Here is a 13,859-nt window from a genome sequence, read left to right as displayed (position 1 = left end):
CTCTAGCACTGTAGAATTCAGGGCAATGAAAGTGTGCTGTATGCCGTCAGGTGTGTGAAGGCAAACTGATCCCCCCCCTGCCCCCCGCAAGGGATCTAAAAAAATAGTGTTAGCAACACCCTAGGCTGCAAACCAAGAAGCAGGTATGATGGCAGCAACACATCTCATTCATTCACTTTGATAATGTCAGTTACTATGGAGATGAAGGTGGCCACATTCTGCTTTAGCTTCCATAGTCCCTGTAAAGCTCCCACCTTCCACTGGCCTGACAGGGGTGTTCAACTTAAAGGAAGCTGTGAAGCTTCGCACATCACCGTGGCTGTGAGAAGACCAAGTACTTTTTCTTCTCCCAGGAAGAGGGGTTATTTCAGTTGTGCTTGGCAAGCCTTATGGGTAAACACCGTCCTTGGCTCTGCATCTGACTGACCCTTACATGAGCCACCAACAGGGGTCGCAAGGGGAGTATCAGTTGCAGGTTCTTGCAAAAGAGCAGCAGGCACAGTGCAGACAAAAAAACCTGCAAAACCACAAAACTACAGCCAGTATCTAGTAAGTTTAGGAATATTTGGGGCTTCCTCCTGGGTGGGGGTGAATCTGGAGACCCAATCCTATACCTGATTCTTGTTCCTGTTTGTCCCATTGCTGTAATTTGTCCCAGTCGGAGTGGTATCAGCTCACTCAGGTCTTTGCTCCACAGGAGCTGTGAAACCGCTCCAGGTTTTTGCGCCTGCCGTTCTGTGCCCTCACAGGCCCCAGCAGGTCTAGCTCTGCCCTCCCTTTAATTCTCCCAGCCCCCTGGCTTTTGGTCATAAAATATACACATCTGTGCAGGGTTTTTCCTGGCATTCAGTGGCCTCGTTACCCAGGATTTTTATTTTGTAGGAAATCCTCCTCTTGTTCAAATGACTTCCTCGTTTGAGAATTTTAGTGGCTTTCTGCATCACCCCCGGGGGGCCTACAGGTCTTTCTCTTTCCAGGCCCCTGGCCATTCACCTCTCCCCTGAGGCTGTATATTTTCTTTCCTTGGGCCACTTCCACTAAAGTGGGTGACCAGAGGCACTGCCCAGAGCTTTGACCATTGAAGGTACTTCCCTTCACTACTGTCTTCCAAGGCCACCCCTGAGTAAGGCTTTTAGTGCCGCCACCACATATTTTTGGCTTGTTCCCACATATCCAGCTGAACCATCTGCATCAGGAGTGAAGCTGGGAAGGAGAGAGAACCGATACAAGGATGTGTCACTGAGTTGGCCTCCACTGTGTGATCGTGTGCTCGGTCACGGGACTGTCCTTGGAGAAGTTGTATAGGGGCTGGTGGGGTGGCCTAGTGGTTAAGTGCAGCGTGTTCCGCTTTGGCGGCCCGGGTTCACAGGTTTGGATCCCGGGCACAGACCTAAGTCACTCGTCAGTCATGCTGTGGTGGCGACCCACATATAGAGGAGGATTGGCACAGATGTTAGCTCACTGCGAATCTTCCTCAGCAAAAAAAAAAAGCTGTATAAAACCTACCTCAGGACACTCTATCCTGAGAGAGGAGGACGAATGTATCCATGATTCCTGTGTCCCGTCGGCCAGTGTCACCCCAAGGGCAGGAACTCTCCTGCACCTGCAGGTGGCACATGTGTGGGCGCTCAGCGGCTCCGGTGGCAGTGTCCACGGGAAAGCTCCAGTGTGACAGTCAGTGGAGGCTTGACGCACAGCTGTCTGGTTACACTGGGATGAAACTGGTCATGGCCCTTGCAGGGCTGGTACTGCAGTGGTGGCTGGATCAAGAGACACGAGGCCAGGGCCGGCCCTGTGGCTTGGTGGTTAAGTGCGCGCGCTCCACTGCTGGCGACCCGGGTTCGGATCCCGGGCTCGCACCGACGCGCTGCTTCTCCGGCCATGCTGAGGCCGCGTCCCACATGCAGCAACTAGAAGGATGTGCAGCTATGACACACAACTATCTACTGGGGCTTTGGGGGGGAAAAATAAATAAATAAAATCTTTAAAAAAAAAAAAAAAAAAAAAGAGACACGAGGCCAAAAGGATGTAAAGCGTCACATGAAGGGGGACTGGGTCTGTCACAGCAGTATAACCGTGAGTGACTAAAGTCCCGAAAGATGACATACAGCCTGGTCTCCCTTTCATTTAATCATAAACAACTACCATAATTATATGCACTTTTTAGGCAATATATAGAGCTACCATAAAACTATCTAATAAAAGCAAAGATGTGGTGAGTGGGAGATTCGGGAGGTTATCTTGGGAGAGGAGAAATGGGGAGCAGTGATGAGATGGGGAAGCTGTAGTTACAGTTAAACGTCGGTTATTGTCATGGACTGATGGTGGGAGTGTGAGAGTGTTATGAACCGAGGATTATGATTAATCCGTGTACCTGAGGTCCAAATGAAACAGAAGGTGGAGCTTCTAATCTGAACCCTGGATTCAGACGAACGTGGCTTTCCAGAGGCCTCCCGCTCCAGGGACCGAGGGCGGCGGTGCTCCCCGCTGGCCACAAGAGGGCGCGCGCGGGGCTTCGGGCGGCCACCTGTGCCTTAGGGTTTTGTTTTTTTGCCAAAGGAAAGCTGCGCCCAGCTGGGAGGCGTGGCAGCGCACGAGCAGGCCGGCTGCTGGCAGGGGACCCCGGGGACTCCCCGGGGAAGGCGCCCGCCCCGCGCGCTGCCCCGAGGTTTCGGGAGGAAGCAGCTGCCGGCCCAGCGAAGGCTCGGCCCTCCCGGCCTGGGCCCTGACTTCCTGCCGCCGCCGCCCACCTTCCCGGAGAACGCCAGGCCTGGCAGGGTCGCAAACTGAGGGCCCGCTGGCTGCATGTAACCCCTATACGGGTTATGCTTGGCTTAAGTGTATTTTTAAAAACCTTATTTGGCAACTTATCAAGTCAGGATATGTTTAGCCTAAAAATCCAGATTTCTACTTCTCTCCATCACTTGGGACGTCTGGCAACACTGGGCTGCTGTCCCACCTGGCAGCACTTGCCGGCTGCCCCCTCCACGTGCACCGCCTGCCCCGGGGAATGAGTTTTTTTAAATACAGTTTTGGTTAGATAAATATTTTACGTGACCATTATTCTGGCTGTTATCACTATTCAGTACTGAGCCAGGGGGCACACTTCATATCGTAACGTTTCCTGTTCTGCATGAGTCTATACAGAGTTCATCATGGTCTGTTTTTATTCATTTGCATGATTTTCTATGAACACAGAGAATTATAATAAAACCCTAACAATCCACCAGTTGCCTCAATCTCCTTCCAGAGGCTACGGGTATTCTCATGGTGGTCTTCATGAGGAAGCCCCTCTGGGGGTGTGACCCCCTCCAACCTGGGCTGGTTGCCCTTTCCTTCCACCTGGTGCCCAGCAGCCAGCCTGGCAGCTCCCTTCATCTCAAGGATTTCCTAACTTTTTTTTTAAGCAGAGAAATCTGACTTTTCAGACTAAATCATACATGAAAGTCCATTATATAAAACAGGAAATATTAATATAAATTATCAATTTACATTGAGAACACTTAAAGTCAGTCCATAAGAATAATGGGCTTAATTTGAAAAGCCCACAGTCTGGAGTTAAGGAGATGCTCCGGCCTGTGGCCTCTTCTTTGGATTCGGTCTGCTGCTTTGTCTTGGCTGTGCAGGATAGAGACATCCTGGCTGGCCCAGGAGGTACTGGCAGGTTTTTCTAGTAGCTTGCCTCACACCCTTGGTGTCTTCAACTAGAGGAGGCAGCAAAGCAAGCATTCCCTGAGGGCTGCACAAGGTGAGGGAGCCTGTTCGGGAGGCAAGGCAGGCCCAGGGGTTCCCAGTGTCAGCGTTTGCTTTGCTAATAGGAGTGTGTTTTAAGACGTTAACGTATATTTTGCACATAAAATCAGATATCCGTGAGCCCCCTGAAGCCCTCTGCGAGTTCACAGGATGCAGTTCAGAAACTGCCAAAAAGTGGGGAAGTGGTGGTTGTGGAGGAGGGGCCCCAAAGACCTGCTGTGTTTCCATGGCAACAGAATTTGCTTTTCACGCAAGGGAAGAGGCCTGGGAGGTGGTGGCACAGGGAATGGGCCAGCGCTAGGTCCCTGTCTTCCCCCACCTTGGGCCTCTGTAGTGTGCTGGCTGGAGGCCCAGGCTGAGGGCTGAGCTGGTAAACGTGGAGAGAAGCCTTCTGCACACGGCTGCAGCACGAGGATGCGTCAGGCCAGGGCCTCCCTCAGGAACACACTCACTTCCTTCTCTGGGCCAGTGTGCAGACATCAGAGCCACCGCCTGAGGAAGCCAGCTGGCAGAGACCGGCTCCGGCCCTGCCCTGGCCTGCCATCCCAGAAGCCCTGGGTGGGTGGAGTGGTCACAGGCCAGGCTCAGGAGACAGCCAGGCCTGGGTTCAAATCCCAGCTTTATCACTAACCTCACTTCCACTCAGCTTTCTCCTCGGGCCTCCCTGCTGCCCTGTCGCTACATTCTGGGCAGGTATGCTTCCTCATAAGGCCCTCAGAGACGGGCAGTTCTACTGCCCCACGCCACCCTACTATAGAGCGAGAGCCCCACCAGAGCCGTCTTAGCCTCTCCCAGCAGCAGTCTTTCCCGTGAGTGAATCTGTGGCAGAGGCTTGCCCAAGGGAGAGCACCACCCTCCACCTTCCATCCCTTCCTCCCCAAGGGCTAGGCCAGGCGAGGGAGGCTCCCCTGGCCAGGGAGCGGGCTGCCTGTTGCGGGGAATGTGGGCAGACAGCTTTGGCCTTATCTCCCAGTGCCCTTGTAGCCACAGGTGCCAACACTCTTGCGTGTGGCCTCAGGGTGCCACAATGAGCCAGAGCTGGCTGTTAGTCTTTGGGGCAGACTCCCAACTACCTGTCCTCCCCCCATGGGCCCAAGCTTCCCTCTTCTCACATCTTTGCTTGGTCCTGCCTGGCTGTGACTGCTCGGTGGGTCACCTTCCTGTGCCGGGAGCTGGGGTGCTGGGTATGGAGTTCGCATTACACATGGGCACTGCCCCCAGGTTCAGCAGTCCCAGAGAAGGCCTGGTTTGGAGAAGATGAACACATCCCACAGCTTGTATTCTTCAGGACCCACAATGCTTAGCTGTTAGAATATAGCCTTGGTCTCTGTTGGGCTGTGGTGCTGGCTTTGAGTTGGGTGTAACTGGGTCTCTGTCTTCCCCCACTCTCCAAGTAGCTCTTCTGCAACCATCACCACCCTCCATCTCCAGAACTTTTTCATCTTCCCAAATGGAAACTAAATCCATTAAAGCACTAACTCCCCACTCTCCTCCCCCAGCCCCTGACAACCACCATTCTACCTTCTCTCTGAATTGTGACTGCTCTAGGTACCTCAGGGAAGTGGAATCATACAGTATTTGTCCTATTGTGTCTGACTTATTTCACTTAACATAACGTCTTCACGGTTCACCCGGGTTGTGGCCAGTGTCACAATGTCCTTCCCTTTTTTTTTTTTTTTTGCTGGGAAAGATTCGCCCTGAGCTAACATCTGTTGCCAATCTTCCTCTTTTGTTTTTTTCCCCCTCCTCAAAGCTCCAGTACACAGATGTACATTCTAGTTGTAGGTTCTTCTGGTTCTGTGTGAGCCGCCACCAGTGGTGTGGTTCCGCGCCCGGGAACTGAATCTCAGCTGCCAAAGCAGAGCACACTGAACTTTTAATCACTGGGCCATCAGGGGTGGCTCTGTCCTTCCTTTTCAAGGCTGCCTGTATTGCTTTTGAGTCCTGTCTTATGTCTTGTGTGAACACCACTGGCTTCCACTCTTAATATCATTTTACTTTGAAAATATGCAAATCTTGAGAGGCCAGTATCTTCTGCATCCTTTACTCTTCTCACCTCCAGTGGCGCACACAAACCCGGTGGGCCCCCAGGTGGCCTCAAGTGCTTGCCCACGAGCCTCATGGGCCCCTTCCCTTCACTCCTGATTTTACAGCCTTCTTCTAGTTTAATACGGAATCCTTCTGCAATGGGCCAAGTCAATATTTTATTTAAAAACACATAAACACATACACAATGGTAACGGAGGCAGACACAGGCAAAGGAGACATGAGGTTTCCCTTTTGGGGACAGGCTGACCACATAGCGCTTCTACAGGCATGCCTCACTTTAAGGAAGAGGGCATCTTCAAGACCAGAATTCCAGGCTAGATAAATTAGGTGGCGGCTTTGTTTTTATAAGAGGACTTCAGACAGCTTCGCTCCCCTGAGGAATGTGAAGTAGAAGCAGTTTTATGCAGGAGTACTCAGAAACCGCTCCCTTGTTGTTAAGTGGGGTCATCAGTCCCTGAGGTGGTTCTAAAAGCAGGAGGGAGAGACCAGATTTCCCTGGAGGCTGCTTTTCTTTCCCAGATGGGGAGGAATGTTCTCCAAGGAAGACTGGAGACAGAGGCTCGGACCAGGTCCGGAGCTCAGGAGGAAGGTGAAGGCCCACAACCTGAGCAGGACTTTGGCACAGGAACACAGGTTCAGAGGTCTTTCCTGGGGTCACTGGCCCCCTGATCCTCCTTCTGTTGGGCCACGCGCTCTGCAGAGCCTCCCACGGGGCCCAGGGGCTGCGGTGTCGTCAGGCGGTTACCTCTTGGGAAGGAAATAGCAAAGTCAGGCAGGGCCCACCCAGAAGCCACACACCAGAAGGCCAAGCCACGTTCTGCTTGTGCACTTCCTTCCTCCGCCCAGCACCAGCTCTCATTAGAATTATTTTATTCTTTTTAAATACATTTCTAAAAAAGAAAAAAATTAAATGGTGCAGAGGGGATTCCTGTTCCCATTCCTCCCCGCCCCACACTTAATCCTCAGAGGGACTTGAACTCCTTCAGCTGTTTCTTTTGGTGATTCCTCCATAATTTTAAGTAATATATTTATACCAATATTTATAGATTTATCACCTTTAGACATTTTTTTATATTCTCTACTTTTTCATCATTTTCTTTCTTAAACAGCTTTACTGAGATAAAATTCACATACCATACAATTCACCCATTTAAAGTGTACAACTCCACGGTTTTCAGTATATTCATATAATTGTACAACCATCACCACAATTTTAGAAAATTTTCATCAACTCAAAAGAAACCCCATACCCATCAGCAGTCACTCCTGTATCCCACCTCCCCCCAGGCCTAAGCAACCACTAACCTACTTTCTGTCTCTACGGATCTGTCTATTCTGGACATTTCATATAAATGAAATCCTACAGCATGTGGTCTTTTGTGGATGGCTCCTTTCACTCAGCATCCTGTTAACTTTTTGCCAGTGACTACTAGAAGGACATTAAAGCTCTGCTGTGACCACCCTTCTGCAACTCAGACAACATAATATACATGCTTTGATATTTTTAATGTGTTTTTAAAAAAGAAAAAGACAAAGAAAGGAAGTGCTAGATCAAAGAAAGAAGTGGATTAATTAAAACAGCTGGTTCAAGCTTTCAGCAATTCTACTTCTAGGAATTTATCCTAAAGATAAAAAATATTAGGTATATGTATAGGGATATATTTATAAGGATGTTCATTATAGCACTGTTTAGTAGCAAAGAATTAAAAACAAAAATGTACTGTCCCCAAATAAGAGACGAGTAAACTATGGCACAGACGTGCCATGGAGTCAGTGCGACACCATGAAGCCATTAAGAATGATGGAGAAGAAGACCTAACAACAAGGGGAAACTATCTGGTAGGTGGTTAAGTAGAAGAGAAAGAGGTTACAAAATAACTCACATAGTCTGATCCTTTTAATAAAAGCCACATCTATATCTATCTATATTCACAGAGAGGAAATACTGGAAGGATACACAGCCAGCAGGTGCTATTTCTGGGTAGTGTGATGACAGACGGTTTTTGTTTAAAAATTTTTTTTTCTTATTTGTGTTTTCTATAATTTTATTTATTTTTTCCCCCCAAAGCCCCAGTAGATAGTTGTATGTCATAGCTGCACATCCTTCTAGTTGCTGTATGTGGGACGCGGCCTCAGCATGGCCGGAGAAGCGGTGCGTCAGTGCGCGCCCGGGATCCGAACCCGGGCCACCAGCAGCGGAGCGCGGTGGCTCTTATTTGTGTTTTCTAAAGGCTCTACATTTTACTTTCTCTTTAGGAAACTTATAAGAAAACGCTCTGCCATCAGAGGCTGAAATGTTAAGGTGTCCCTGGGCATGGTGGAGACGAGGATGAGAGCAGAGGTTCTCGGGTTCCGTCTCTCCTCCTGGGCCCCTGTGCTCTCACGGCCTCCTCTGTAGCTGGGTCATTCCGGATTGTTGAACTCCAACACAGGCCATCCTCCTGCTCCTGAGCAGAGAGAACTTTCAGAGATCATCTATGTTCAGACAACCAGAACTCACCTGTTGACTGGGTCACACACGAGATCTTGTAGGACAGCCATATGCTCGCCAAGCAGAGGAAGCTGGCTATGAAACCGAAGATCTACACAGGAGAGAGAGGAGAGGAAGTTCCCAGGCTAAGGGCCAATCACTTGGGCAGTCCTTTCTGTTTCTCATCTCTGTGCCTGTTCCCTGCACCAACTGTAGCAGGAGGAAGCTTGGGGAATCATCTGACCCAAACACTTCATCCTCACTCAGGCACAGAAATGAGACCCATCCACCAGCCTCGGGTCCCCCTGCTGGGGCCCAGGTCAGGCCCAGCAGACAAGCCTCTGGGTGTCCACCCCTCAGCTCATCTCACTCTAGGCAACTTCAGTGCCCACGTTCAGGTTTATGTTTACAACTGAGCTGGGGCTGAGCCACAGACTTTATCCTGGGCTAATAAAAAAGACAGAATTGTAAATTTTAATTTGGGTTTTAAAAATGTTCAAATTTTTAATGTTCAGATCGATTTTACTGGTGTGGCAGTATTGTTCGCATTTCATTCATAATGGCTTTCTCCTCTGTCTGGCGTTATAGCTGTGTTAGAGCCAGAAGCTGAAGCCTTGCTGTCTGGTCCTATGTTTGCACATATTTAAATAATATTAGACTGAAATAAGTTCAGGCAGAGCTCCGTTCTTTCTGAGGGTCCACCTGGAGCTCAAGCGTGAGGACCTAGTCCAGGCGAACCTCCTCATCTGTAGACGAGGAACAGGGCGCCTGGAGAGGAAGGGGGCCTCACGTGAGGCTCATCAAGTGGTCAGGCAAGAAGCAGGCACGTGCCATCACGCTGTATGTGGGCACGGTCCCACGAAGGGGACACGTTCTGAGAAATATGTCTTTAGGCAATTAGGTGGTTGTGCAAACATCACCGAGTGTACTCACACAAGCCTAGATGGTGTAGCCTACTACACACCTAGGCTGTACGGTGCTAATCTTATGGGACCACCGTCGTCCGTGTGGTCCATTGTCAATTGAAATGTTATGTGGCACATGACCGTACTCTGGGGTCTTTGTCTGGAACTTCAAAGCCTGCCGCCATTTTTCTAACTTGTGAGCGACACTGGCAGCTGCAGCAGCTAGGATCTGTTGGGCACTCACTACATCCCCGCCAGTGTTCTAAGCCCTCTAGGTGCACTGATTCCTGTAACCCCCACAACTCGGCCAGGCGGGCGCTGGTCTTAGCCCCCCTTCCTCCCTGTTTTACAGCTGAAGAAACGGAGGGGCAGGAGGTCAACTACTTTGGCCAGGGCCACAGAGCCAGCAAGGGCCAGATGTGGGGTTTGAGCCCAGGGGGTCTGGCTCCAGAGTCCGTGCTCTGCTCTACTGTGGCCCCCGGGGCCTTCTCAGACTCTCCAAAGGCCTCAGGCTCCTCTGCCGCTGCTAGTGCAGGCCCACCATCAGCTGACCGCCAGTAGGAACGGCCTGGGAGTAGCCAGACAAAGGGCAGGATTTTCCAGGTTTGGTTTTCTTTTCAAGCCTGGCTGCTGGTTTACATAGCGGCTGCCCGACCAGCGCACACCCACCTCCCCTTTTCCCAGATCCGTTTCCTTGGCTCCTTTTGTACCAATTGTCTGCACCACATAATTAGCCTATTAGAGCCTGTCCTGGCCTCTCATTGTCTGTTCTGCACAATTAGCACATTATATGCCATCCCGCTCTCCAACTGTCTGCTCTGCATAATTGAACAGTTTATGATGTCACTATACAATGCTATTCTGGACGACAATGCCTTGTTTGCTAATTGTTTCACGTGCCTTGGCCTCAACTCCTACTAGATCACGCCCTCCTCCCAAGCAAGAACCATATCTTTTTATTTCTTCTGGCTCCCCCATGGCCCAGGCTTGGCCCTAGGCACAGAGACAGTGTATGATATATGGAGTTTATTGAGATTCCAGGGCTAACACCGTCACGTGCAACCTGAATCATAAAACCCAGTGGGAATCTCCCCATGTGGTCCTGAAACACAGTGAGCACCAATTTCCTCTGTGCTCATCCACTTGCCTGTATTGGGCAGGTGGCAACCACCCCTCTCCTCAGAGACAGCACAGGGGTCGGGGTTGGGGATGAGGGGGCTGGGATGGGAGGGTGGGCTGTGGGAGGCGCTTAAGGGGCATGAGTGTTCAGATGTTTGGCTGCCCCTCTGCAGAGACCGTCTGCCCCATGCTGAGAGCAGACTCTGGCCCTCAGTGGAATTCCAGGCACTGACCCACTCTTGGCCCAAAGTCTGGAGAATTTTGGTAACATGTGTAAATGAAAGAGTGACTGTCACACAGAAAGCTTTTCTTAAAACTCATTTTAAAAATCTTGCCTGCTCATCAGCAAATCCACATAGGCCACCAAACTGTAAACAACTAAATCAGAAATCAGATAACAGGAATCTATAAATCTTTTTAAAATAAGGTATATATACATATGGATACATGTGTGTACGTGTGTGATAAACGTATGTAGCTCCCACACCATTGTATTTTTATACATTTCCATGCTACTTCTATTCAGCCCATCAGATGGATCAATTTTCACCTTTGAAAGGTTGATGAGTGTTATTTCCTGGCCTGAATACTGTTAGAAATCAGGAAGGGCAAAGTTAGGACTCAGCAGATATCACTAACGGATCACAGTACTGTTCCCCCGGGGCCCAAGAGAGGCCTCAGAATCTCTCCCTGCAAAGGGCTGAGGCAGCCACGAGCAAATGACCAGAACGGGCATGTGAATTAAAACCTACTTGCCCCCTGATTTAAGGAGTGGTTCTAAGAGAGAGCAGCCTGGGCTGCTGGGGCTGTGTGAGTTTGCCGACAGCCCTGATGATCCACCTTCTGAGACCCTCCACTGTGGGCCCAAGTTTAAGGCTCTTTAGAGACCACAGCTGGCTGGATCAAGGTGGGTACTGATTCTGTGAAAGAAAGGCCCCAGAAAACAATCCCTTCGCTGCCCTGGTCAGGAAGAAAATGAGCATTCGAAACATTCAAAACATGAATTAATTCCTGGAGGCTCCCCGAGAACATCCTCACCGCTCCGGCTACCAGTCCACTCTGGCTGTAACTCTTGGAGGCTGCCACGATGGAGGCGATGAGGAGGAGCAGGGTACCGATTAAATAGTGCAGAAGTTCCTGGGGGCAAAAACAAAGCAAAGCAGTGGGTAGGGAGGTCCACTCCTGGTTCTTAGAGGTAACCAGGCATCAGAAGAGATGAACAGAAGGGGAGAGGGCAACACTTCCTCTTCTCCCTGTAACACCCCGACAGAACAGCACAGCTCACAGGCAACAAACGCGGAAGGTAGGCCAGGATGAGGCCAAGAAAGGCACAAAAGATGCCACGCAGGCAGGAAGAGAAGGGGACAAGGAGAAAGGACGCTTCTCGTATGAGGAGAGATATTCACTAAGGACTGCTCCACTCCTGGGATCAATTTGTAGACAGTACCTTGACCTCCAGCCAGAGCTACTAAAAAGCAAACAAGCTTCTTCCAACTCCCAGGCTGGAGAATTTAAAGGAAGCTCCAGCTCTGACAAGCAAAGCCCCTTAAAGAGATGTGTGCCGTTTGCTTCTGCTTCAGAGAAAGTTCTGGGCTAACAATGTGCTGGCTTTGGTGGCTGCCCGGAGTGTCTGCCCATTCTGTGAACAGCTTTAGGTGTGGACTTGAGAGGTGCTCAGCCCCCTCAGACTCGGAGTCAGAGCCTAGGATGAGGTCAGCGGCCCTTCTGTGAAGCGCTTGTGGGTGTGTGGTGGGATCTGGCTTTCTCACTCCTAAGTCCTCCCGGTTTTGTCCTCATTTTGTCTTCCCTCTTCTCGTCTCTCCAGAAGTGTGCCCTCAGGCCAAGCACTGCTGATGGGTCTACTGGCAGGGCTGACTCTGCCTTTGCTTCTCCCTTTGGTCCACAGGGCCATCCATTTCCACCCCATTCACTCTCCATGATTAAAATGGTATCTTTGCAGGCCCTGGATGAGGCTGGACCTCTGTCATTCAGCAGCATGATAATGTTTCCATCTCATTCTTCCTCCTCCCCATTAAACATTGGATCAGAGGAGGCCTGGGACTTAGAGCCATTGATAGACAGTACTCACTCTGAATCCAGAGTGTATCCATTTTCAGTTGTCTTCAATGAGAATTCAGAAATTATTCCTTTATGAAGTTCTTCCCATTAGGGTAGGCAGCGATTAAATTTTGGAAAAGCATTCCACTTTTAAGCTGCAACTCCTCTCAAAGCCGTACAAAATCAAAGACCCTGATTTCTCCCTTAGTGACTGGAAAGGAATATCACAAGGTAGACCACAGAGATTTTGACTAAAGAGCAGATTAGTAACTGGAAGTTCCCTACTTCCAAGATTCTCACTCACAAAGAAAGGGAAATATGACATGGGATAGGAAAACTGACTTGAGAGAGCCCTAAATGGAAGGCACCTAAATAGTCCTCAGCCAAAAATGTGTGGCTGCGCTTATCCTTCCAACATTCACTCCCCTTTCAGCCCACCCTCAATCTCATCCCCCAGCTCTTATTCTTTCCTTTGCTTGTTCTTTATCAGCATCAGGAAGCCCACAGGAGCTTGTTCTCGAAAGAAGCAGAAAGAAGCAAAAGAAGCACAAAGCCATAACTTTGAAAGGGGCCTTGTAAGTTAGGAACACAAAAAGAAATTTCCCTCAAAATAACACAGTGGGAATAATGTTAAATGTGAATGCTTAAAACAATCCAATCAAGAAGCAGACCTTGGGCCGGCCCCGTGGCTTAGCGGTTAAGTGCGCGCACTCCGCTGCTGGCAGCCTGGGTTCGGATCCCGGGCACGCACCAACGCACCACTTCTCCGGCCATGCTAAGGCTGCGTCCCACATAGCAACTAGAAGGATGTGCAGCTATGACATACAACTATCTACTGGGGTTTTGGGGGGAAAATAAATAAATAAATAAAATTATAAAAAAAAAATTAAAAAAAAAAAAAAAAGCAGACCTTGTCAGATTGGATAAAAAAGATTCAACTATATGCTGTCTACAGGAGACACATTTTATTTTCAAAGATAACAACAGACTGAAAGTAGAAGGGTGGAAATGATATGTCATTCAAATAGCAACTCAAAGGAACCTTGAGTAGCTATACTGGCACCAGACAAAATAGATTTTAAAACACAAATGTTACCAGTGATAAACAAGGATATATTATAATGATGACAAGGTCAATCCATCAGGAAGATATAACAAATATAAACATGTATGCACCTAATAGAGTGAATAATAGTTCAATACCCCACTTTCAATTATGTACAGAACAACTAGGTCTCGAGAAGATCAGCAAGGAAACAGAAGACTCAAACAATACTATATAACAAGTAGACCTAACAGACATCTATAAAACACAATACCCAATAAGAGTAGAATATACTTCTTCTCAAATACACATAAAACATTCTCCAGGACAGACCATATGCTAAACCATAAAACAAACCTCAATAAATGTAAAAGGACTGAAATAATATGAAGTATGTTCTCCAACTACAGTGAAATGAAATCAGAAATTAATAGCAGAAAAATATCTGGGAAACTCACAA

The 13,859-nt window shown here is 49.1% G+C and overlaps 1 protein-coding gene across 3 annotated transcripts in view; it reads right to left on the bottom strand.

Moving 5' to 3' along the window:
- Window positions 1-5,938: 5,938 nt before the first annotated feature.
- Window positions 5,939-13,859, bottom strand: part of CMTM7 (CKLF like MARVEL transmembrane domain containing 7) — a 54,083-nt gene continuing 46,162 nt past the window's right edge. The window contains exons 3-5 of one of the 3 annotated variants that reach the window (XM_087430672.1): window positions 11,335-11,433; window positions 8,303-8,384; window positions 5,939-6,549 (exon numbers count right to left, since the gene is read on the bottom strand). In XM_087430672.1, the coding sequence (XP_087286798.1) occupies window positions 6,536-6,549; window positions 8,303-8,384; window positions 11,335-11,433 (195 nt within the window). In that variant the 3' untranslated portion in view covers window positions 5,939-6,535. Of the gene's footprint in view, window positions 6,550-7,326; window positions 8,250-8,302; window positions 8,385-11,334; window positions 11,434-13,859 lie in introns of those variants that run through there. The other 2 variants (XM_087430673.1, XM_087430671.1) reach the window with 2 other exon arrangements.

The sequence above is a fragment of the Ceratotherium simum genome, chromosome 5 (assembly GCF_057802395.1).
Source record: "Ceratotherium simum simum isolate JZ-2026a chromosome 5, ASM5780239v1, whole genome shotgun sequence".
Classification (NCBI taxonomy): Eukaryota; Metazoa; Chordata; class Mammalia; order Perissodactyla; family Rhinocerotidae; genus Ceratotherium; species Ceratotherium simum.
Note: the sequence above shows the minus strand (reverse complement) of the source record. Positions and strands in the feature narration are given on the sequence as shown.